Consider the following 10,171-nt stretch of genomic DNA (forward strand, 5'->3'; position numbering starts at 1 on the left):
ACTTTCCTTCTACTCATATGAAGCCAGGGACAACAGCAACATTTAACAAAGGAAACATTACCAAATTCGACTCCATGTCAACTCAGAAGGCTCACCAAGTGTCTTACACTAAACACGAAAAAAATGTAACATGCTAACGTTAATAGCACAAGCCTATGGCATTTTACATTGTATGAATTAGCCTAGCCACAAGCACAGATTTCCTTTGCTCATATGAAGCCAGAATAAATCACACACAAGACTTAAAATGCTATTTTTGTGGAGGCTTTATTGTCTTGTCATATTTTTTTGTTTCTTATCTGTGAAATTAAAGTAAATAAAAGCTTTGTTTCCACTGAGGGAAATGGTTTCAGCTTACAAACACAGACAGGAGGTCTGCGCCACTGCGAAGTGTTGTTACTTTTCTGGGGAGGTGCACGTCAGGGTACAGCGTCAATTCGACACAGAAGTATAAATCCTGCATAACATGCCTTGAGCAGATAACCAGATAACTGAAATCACATTATGGCAACATCCTGATTACCAATCAACATTTAGCAAAATTATGATGCAGATTTAAACATCACTATTTAGCCATCTCAGAATCATGAGTTGCAGGATTTTTACAGGATTTTACAGGCTCTGTGACGTCATACTCTTCCTTTGCCAAGGCTGGAGATTTCACACCTTCTAATATGCTGTTTTGTTGTCATTTTTATCTTCTCAGATGATGAAGCATGCATGGGACAGCTACAGGCAGTACGGCTGGGGTCACAACGAGCTGAAGCCCCTCGCCAAGAAAGGACATTCCACAAATATCTTTGGTAAGCCAGACAAGCCCCTCTGCTGTCTGTACTCATTGGCAGTTTGCTCACATAGTTTTAAATCACACATGGATGCATGCATGAATGCACACACACTCTTTCTCACATTCACGCACACACACACGCACACACTTTGCCTTTTCCCTTGTGGACAAGGTTATGTGATAATGCCTCCGGCAGGATGCAGATCACTTTGGGACGAGTGGTTGCGAACAGAAGCACAAGATCACTGAAACCACAAGCAGAGAGCACACATCTCAGAAATGCCAGATAGAAGAACATGCATTTGATGTACTGGTAATACTTCACTTGTCCTCTCCCAGTAAATGTTATAATGTTAGATTTTGCATGAGACAGTAGGAGTACAAACACTCTGTGAGTTCTCTGTTAGGCTCAAGTCATGAGGGAGATTCCTGTTTGTAGAGAGAGAAACATCACCATTGGCAGTGATTATTTTTCCCACAGAGAGGTCAGTCTGGTGCAGCCTCTCATCATCTGTGATTTGTGTTTTGGAGGCTGTTTTTTTGGTTTCCGCCTCTGCAGCTGCACTCTATGATAGCACAGGTCATACGACTCGGACAGCGGCGGCAAGTTGTCACAGAAACAAACAGTTTACAGATAGAAGTTTTGAAAATGAGGAAATTAAATTGGAAAAATAGACTCTCAGTGTTGTATATCTTTGTGCAGACTGATTAGACCCGGACTGGCCTCCGAACATCAGTGAGTCGAAGCATCAGTCGAGACGTAACCAAGTCACAACTCATTTTGTCAGTCAACTCACTGAACTTTTGTTTAGCTGCGTCACTGTGGACAGAGCGAGGCAGGATAACAGCATGGCAGGCTTTAAACTTTGCCCTGCAAAGCTGAATAATTGGCATACTCTCGCAATTCTGATGTGGGTACAACCTTACTGTTAATGTTGGACAGTTTATATGTGGTGTTAAAAATGACACAGGCATATTTGGCACTAAACACGAGTCTTGAGTCTAGAAAGCACCGACTGTTACTAAATAAATTATAACTAAAGGTTCCCTCTGGGGTTTTAGTCGTGCTATGAAGCTGCTCTTCTACACATAGGGTTTTTCCCAGAGAAGTTGTTAGGCCAGATGGAAAGTATCTTTTGACGGGGCCTGGCCAAGTGTCTTTTTTGAAGGGGGCAATTGTTTTACGTTTGAAAAGTAGAATTTGATCAGATATGTATATGAAATATGATGCAGTTTTGTTGTCTATTCGTGAGTGATTGAAACAAGAGGCAAAACAAAATTTTGCATTGGGCCCCCAAAAAGCTAGAAACGGCCCTGCTAGCTGGTGTGTCTACTGGTGCCTCTCAGCCGTTTCAAAGCACTGTTGCAGGAATTTTTTGCATTTTCATGGATCATTTCTAGTATATATTAACATACTTTGTGGCTTTTCTTTGTAGTAATCTTATTTTGTGTTTTATATTGCCTGTTTTAGAGCTTTACATTTTTGTTCTGTGTTGTCTGTAACTTGTGTTGCTGCCTGTCTTGGCCAGGACGCTCTTGAAAAGGAGATTTTTAATCTCGAGTTTTTTTCTGGTTAAAAAAAGGTTGCCAGGGACAAAATGTGATGGCGCGATCTCATTGTAGCCTTATGTCCCATAGGGCTTGAAGAGGAGTAAGGAAGTGGTTAACGTTGGTAACATTAGTTGAGCTGTTGCGAAGTTTTGACTCCTCATAGTCAACGAAACATCATTCTCTCATTGTAAATGCAGATGTTTGCTGCTGACACACTAGCGTTGACTGTAACGTAACCATTTACATCAAACACTCTAACACAGTGGTTCCCAAACGGTTGAGCCAGGGGGTTCAGATTTGTACTCAGTTATTAGTTCAATGTCCATGCAGTTTAATATATTCAGCGTCATACTTGCATTTGGCCGTGTTGTCGAGCTAGTTTGCTGCCTCTGTTAAGTAGCTATCCGTTATTCACTTAACCTACAGCAGGAAATGGCACTTCAAAATAAAAGCTCTGTGCCAGAAATTCACTGTACGTCAAAATACAGTGTGTTTTTTACAAACTTGACACGTTCTTGAGTCATTCAGAATGGACCCGCAACCCACTTTTGGACCGGGACCCACTAGTTGGGAGCCACTGCTCTAATGTTAGCTAACTGTTAACACTACCATTAATACCAGCAAGCTTACGTCCTTGACTTGGGTTCGAATTCCCTGTTCAGAGGCTGGCGGCTCTGTGCTATGTGTGTGTTGGCCCAGGCACTTGTGTGGGCCGTTCATTGTAATGCTAGCAGGGTTTTTTCTTTACTATCTAGGCTACTGTAGTTCAAAAAACATATTAAGAATACATTTTAAAAACATTTCCCGATGCTTGTATCAGGCAGGCCGCCTAGCTTCAAAATCCACTGGTGAAAAACATGGCCCACAAGGACACGCGTATGTATGTGAGGCAATACAAAGCCCTACATTATGGCGCCTTTCCAGTGATCATCAGGTGGCGGTAACGTGGCAAGATATGCAGCAGTGTGCCAGCAATGGCAGGGAGAAAGAAGATTGCAAGCTCATAAACAATGTTGGATTTAAAAATTTGGTAACCATCAAAAATACACACAACACGTCATGGTGAGTGTCACTGTGTGTAGCCAAACAAAGCTCATGTTTGTTTACAAGAAAACTGAAAAGGTGCCTCCCAATGTCTCCCCTTAACCAGCACTGGTGAGATGCATGTTGGCGTTAGTGGATCCCTCTGCCACACACATTTGTTGTGCCAGTGTTGACATGAGCAACACTCCCGAAAAGCAGCACTTTATATTTTCCTCAGTTTTCACACTTTTCACTTCACCTTGGCCCACTCTGCTACTACACCTCTTTTCTCTTGTCAGGCGGTAGCATGTCTTCTTCTGTGGTCTTGTAGCTGTCACGGTGGATAAAGACAGTGTAAAAATATCCAGAGATCTAGAGCCCACAGTCGCGGCTTTATAAAGATAATATTAATAAACACATTTCATGGTGAGCAATAGCTGTGTGCTGCGGGTATCATTTGCCTTACTGTGCATTCTCCCCCTTCTCATGATTGAGAGATTTATTTCAACCTCTGAATTGAATGATTATATGAACATATACATATCAATAGATGTGTTGCTTATTGAACATTCATATTCTAAATAATCGGTGCTGATACAGATGTCCAAAATCCTACACTGGTCCTTGCTTAGTGTGAATTTATGCGTGTGAAGATGTCGCTTTATGCTTGTTTATCTGAGTGTTTCAGTTGCCAGTTTGATTTGTGTGTTTTCCTGGGTGTCTGAGTGTGTTTGTGCCTCAGGATCCTGGATGCGTGTATGTGTGTTTGGTGTGAGGATGCATGCTTATGAGGCTTTTGTGTCAAATTGGGATGTTTCGTCTGGCAAATTGGCCGGAGGCACCTGTGTTATTTTATGAGCTGCTGCTAAATGGTAGATAGATGCTGTTTGTGTGTTGTGTGTGTGGAGTTCTTGAGTGTCTGACTGTTCATCTGCAGCATGTCTTTGTCTTTGTGTGTGTGTGTGTGTGTGTGTGTGTGTGTGTGTGTTTTCTCCTGCCTCTTTGTGATGGTTGAGTCTGGGTATCTGCTGGTTATTAGTCACAGCGTGGCTAGCAAAACACAAACGAGATATGAGGCGAAGAATCAAGCCTCGCGCTCTTCACCAAACACACTTCCATTATTGATGAGGCATATCCTGTCCTACAAAACTTGGCTATATTGATTGTGTGTGTGTGTGTGTGTGTGTGTGTGTGTGTGTGTGTGTGAGTGAGAGAGAGAAAGAGAGAGAGAGAGAGAGACAGAGGAGAAAGCAATATATTGGAGATGCAGCACACTCTTGTTGCTTTGTTGCTGTAACTATTAGGAGCATTGACAGCTTGCACCAAAGGGACACACACATGCTCAAAGGCTGAGTGATTGGATGAAAACAGGCCCTGCTGATCGAGTGCGAATTGTGGATTTAAATCACTTTGATGTTTTGTCATTTAAAGCGAACCCTGGTGCAATACACTTTGATGGCAAAGCCAATCCGAGACAATTACACCCATTATAACTACAGCTCTGACCTCGGGGACTGGAGCGAAATGTGGAAAGATTTCCTTTTGTTGGTACAGTATTGTCCCGCGTCAAGCTACAATTGGCCAGTCTTCCTGCCTGACACGAGCGCCGCATATACACAGCAGTTGGCGTACAATTTGCCTCCATTAAACATGCCTTCCACGCGGTTATTAACACAAAGGGCAAAGCTGTGTGCGCTCGCTCCACGCCTCACGGCTCAGCCTTAATCTGTCCACAGAAGAAGAAGAGCAGAGGCCAGAATGGTAACACGAGGACTGGAGATCTCATTGTGGCACCAGGCTCAGATAACCTTGAGTTCACTGCCTGGCCTCTGTTTTGTCCTTTTTTCCCCCCTCCTTCTTCTTCTGTGGAGAATGAGCAGAGCTGATTTTGAGTACAGATACAAACACGGTCTTTGTCTTGGGGGTAAGCGGTTCAAGCCAGGATAACACATGGCCTTGTAAAGGAAATGCAGTTCAAGCTGGGTTAAGAAAAGCATGGTTCAAGCGGTGTCAGACGCAGCAAGCTTCCTTAAACTCACACTCACTCACAAAAACACACACACACACACACACACACACACACACACACACACCCTGAGATGGAGTTGATGGCAAAGAAATGGATGATGTTTTCAGGACAGGAAGGAAGGAACAAAATGTCAGTACATAAAGCCAAAAATAGTTCTTGGATATTGTTCTCTATCCGCACTGTCAGTTTTAGAATAACGACCAAAATACATGGCCACGGATACAATGCAACGATAGACTAAATAAAATCATCACGCAGCTATAATGTCACCCATTTGTTTGTGGATCCCGTTTTTAAGCCTCTAGTTTGGCATTTTGACCATTTTTGGACCAAAGGGTGGAGATAACCCTTTAACACGATAATGCTAGCCGCTAGCTTGGTTACCATGGTGAATTTACAGGTGTGGTTAATTGTGGTAATACAAATGCTAATTTTAGCTGGCGAAAAACAGGCTTAAAACCATTAAAACAAAATGCACTTACTGGAGAAACTGAACATCTGACTCCATAGAGGGTCTTTTAGTACAACCAAACGCTGAGCAAGACTTTTTTAGACAATCAAAACATTACAATTAACATTGATGAACTAAAAACACAATTAAATTGCGACAGCTATGGCTTCGCCTATACTCCGTGAATCTGGGGATATGACATGGTTACGTTACCTTAACAGCATTGTGGCTGTGGTAGCAACTTATCAACAGACGGTAAGAAACTTGTCACTTAAAGCAGCCACACTCTTAATTACGCATAACTTTAAGTGTTAACAATACTTAAACTGGTGAGTAATATAAAAATTCACCCCCATAGTTGTCATAAACGGGAATGTTAGCTATAGAGACCAAACATTTTTTTGTACCAGGCAGTAAACATGTTTATTTCTGTTGTAAAGTTGGCCATTGTAATTTGGGTTCTATGGCAATTGACTCACTCTTGGAGCCAGCCTCAAGTGGCCATTAGAGGAACTGCAGTTTCTGGCACTTGTTCTTCAATTTTCAGCTCCAGAGGTTGCTGCTTGAATGCAACAAGTTTACTGCAGCAGAGTGCTTCCCTTATAATCAACTGAAGTTGCCACACTGACCACAAAAGCCACTCTTCTCCATTTTAACACAGCTAGTCTTTTTTTTTGGTCTTTTTTCAACGAATGCCATCCAACAGAATAACTACATAGAAATGTGTAAAAATATGAGTGCAGTTTTTTTAAAGAATTATTTAAATGAATGCCTGATTGTACCAGAAGCAACACGATGCAGCAGAACAACCTTGTCAGTGTTTTTACATTTCACATTAAAATGAATCATTAAATTGATCAATTAAATCAATACATCCTGTTGTTAAAACAATCCAATTAATTAAATTAACACTAATTATATAGCCTGCGCTTTTAAACCCTGCACAAACAACTGCATTATCACTTGACTGAACTCAATACGCACACAGTAAAGCTGCAACCACAGGCTACAAAGATGGAGTCTGTGTAGCAGGTTAAAAAACTCTGCTCCACTGACAATAAACTGAACCTTGAACCCTCCACAACAGAAGCGCTCGCCAACCAATTGCCGAGTAATACAATACAGAATAAGAGCATGGAGTTTTCTGTGGTGTTCCTCAAGGTCTTGGTGCCTTATGTGTTATTTTTGGAGCGGCTTTTGACCTTTTTTGATTCTCAAGTGGTAAAAAAAAAAGAAGCTTGAATTTTGCGCCAAATTTGTGGAAGAAATTTTAATATCCTCCAAATTGCTGCAACAACTTATGAGACATGATGAGCATGGGAATGGCCATCATATACTTCCATTATAATGTCCTAAGCCCCTTTACACTCTAAACTTTAAAAGTTTTAATAGGCGTCAAACCAAAACACAATGTTTATCACAGATATAAGAGGAGAAACACTTGATAGCAGTGCTGAGCTGCACCTCAAATTAATGAACTAACCACCAACTCATTCTGCCAGTTGCTCAACTTCTTTTTGTGTCTTGTGGCTTTGATCATATTAACTCTGTCCTCAGTGGTTACCCTGTTCAGTCAGATGATGGACAGCTCTATTCATCTCTCTGTCTGTCCAAACACACACACAGAGAGACGGTAATAATACTCACCAGTAATTGTATGAGGGACATCAGCGGCCATTGATTCAGCCTGAAAGCATTTGACCTTTTATTGAGGCAGTGGGTCAGTCAAAGCAAAAGGCCGGCCTTCACGGGCAGCTGAAGTGGCCTTGTTTATTGTAGATGGACGGCACAGGCTCTGATCTTTAAACACACTCCTCAGTGTTTGCTGGAAAATGCTCCCAGGGGATGCAGGTCACTTTACATTGATCAGGACTTCAGTGTGAGTGTAAGTCCACACCGCTGTCTCTTTGCTCACAAACCCGAGGTTCCTCACATTTTCAGAGTTGCAGTAGTTCAGGTGAGATGAAAGAAAGCATGAATCACCTTTGTACGGCGGGAAGGATGTGATCCTGGGTATAAGCTGAGGTAGGATGAGACATGCCTCCCTGTTCATGAGCCTCAAAAAAATGACTTAATTAACTTTGAATTAAATTATTAAATTATATCAATTTCAATAATCGATGAACCATGGGAGTGATTTATAGATCAAAAACATTTGCTGGTCCTGGCTTTTCAAATGTGAAGTTTTTCTGCTTTTCTGTGTTTTATATCAGTGTTGAATCCATTGATCTGACTAAATGATTCATTGATTAAAGGGATACTTTGCTGATTTTCATACTGATCGGTGTCAATGCAGTGTAGGGAGCTTGTGTGTTATTGCTCACAACACGGGCGGGGACACTGTAAATCAAAGAAATAACCGTAAGCAACCGTACACAGAACTGTGCCTCAACATCACAACCTTTTACACTGAAGTTGTGAAAACAGAATAGTTTTAACACTGATAACGTTCTGCCGTTACTAATATTAGTGACTGGATGTAATTTCTTTTGTATGAGCACAAAAACTGCAAGGAGAGGAAGAGGAAGTGAGAGATGTGATGAATTTAACACAGTTTAAAAAAAACGCAGCGTAGTGGCGATTCAGACATTTCTTACACCAGACGTAGGTAATGTGGACCTGTCCATATGCATTCAACCCACCCTGACCTGCTCATATGAGCCAGCGGTCACTCTGTTTGTCACTGAGTAGAGAATCACTGTAAAATCTGATAATTTGATGCTAAAAAATTCAAGAAAACCAATTGCCGCAGCGGGCCGGGTTCAGTCACACCCTGCATGTCATCCCCAGTCTCTCAAGGCTTTCCTGTTACTCTTTGCTTTTCTGTACAATAAAGGCAAAAAGCCATTGAAATAATCATTAAAAGTAGTAAAGTAATGGTGAATCTATGGGGAGGTCATTGCAAGTAAACTGTCAAACCATAATGTGATGTTGCTTTTTCACCATCGTAAAACAAAAAAAAGACACTATCACAGCCTTACGTCTAGTTTCCACATATGTTTGTGTACAGAGACGAGGCAACTGGAAGTCGATTCATTTTTTGGGACTCTCCGTGATATCCGACTTGCCTGCAAAACTTCTCCCCTCTGTAATATTTGGGTCCAGAATTTGCCACGAGTATATTAAGTAAATTGAACTTTTGCGGTGGACTTCGGAGAGACAGTATGACAGTGTGCTAGCTTAGCTAATAGGCTGCTAACTGGCTAACAGGCTATTTCCTTTAATGCAGTTGCCTGTTGATTGCCAACTGAGTTTGTCTGATTAAAAACGACTTGTTTATATAGTTTTAACACATTGTGAATGTGAGTAATGTTATTCTGTTAAGATATGGTTGTACATTATATACAGTCGGATTGTCATTATGACGCGTTCAGCCTTTCACACGTCTTTCTAATGAAACATTTAACAAAAAATGCCACTGACAAAATTAGCCTCTCCCCCACGGCTACAGGTATTTTCTATCAGGTTTCCATCCATTTGTAAAGAAATGGACTTCCTTGCGTTGGACACTAGAGCATTATCCCTATATTTACGGATCTACGGACGTCAGTCACATATGTAAGTGGATACGTGGCGTTATTTGCTGCCCTAAATGTACCAAACTTAATAAACAAACTATCATTTAAACATCAGGAGACAGAGAGAGAAGCTTTTTCAGAGGAAGTGAAACCAGTGTTTTGTCTCTAATTATTATTCAGAGGTAGGAGAATGACTTGAGGTTATGCCTAAGAGATATTTTTCAGCCAACAATAGAGGATCAGAGGTGTTGTCAGTTTCAGAGTTGCTTCTCCCTATAGATTTCATTTGTGGCTCTCAGTAACCTTATTGGAGTTATTTTAGTGGATTTAATCTTGTCTGCACAAGAGGGACTGCACTGGTGAGTCTGAGTCCTGCCCTGCTCACTCGACCTACTGACTGTTGCTGCTTTATTGGTTTCCCCTGAAAGCTCGCCGTCTGATGATTTTAATCTAAACTTGCAAGTGGAGAATCTCTCACTTCACAGCCACATGGCCTCCTCCCACAGGCAGTTCGACATGCTCACAGTGAATGATATCACAGACTGCCTCAGGCGTGCAGTTGCTACAAGCCTGTTAGGTAGGAGGCAATGGAGATGATGCAAAACTGGGCTCAGGTTTTCCCGGTCCCTCTTCTCCGCCACACTTTGACTTATTCCCACCCAGCCGACAGCCTGGCCATGGAGAACGGTCCCTAACTGCGGGGAGAACGGAGCAGGCTTCCTCGGAGGTCCGCCGCTTTTCCCAGTCCCTCGTCTCCGCCACACTTTGACTAAAGCCTCTTTCACACAGAGCGCGATTTTCGCGGCACCCAC

At 41.9% G+C, this 10,171-nt stretch overlaps 1 protein-coding gene across 1 annotated transcript in view; it reads left to right on the forward strand.

The window, feature by feature from the left end:
• Positions 1-10,171, forward strand: part of man1a2 (mannosidase, alpha, class 1A, member 2) — a 217,131-nt gene that overhangs the window by 71,744 nt on the left and 135,216 nt on the right. The window contains exon 4 of the mRNA XM_050048100.1: positions 707-803. Within this exon, the coding sequence (XP_049904057.1) occupies positions 707-803 (97 nt within the window). The remainder of the gene's footprint in view (positions 1-706; positions 804-10,171) is intronic.

This window comes from Epinephelus moara, chromosome 7 (assembly GCF_006386435.1).
Source record: "Epinephelus moara isolate mb chromosome 7, YSFRI_EMoa_1.0, whole genome shotgun sequence".
Classification (NCBI taxonomy): domain Eukaryota; kingdom Metazoa; phylum Chordata; class Actinopteri; order Perciformes; family Serranidae; genus Epinephelus; species Epinephelus moara.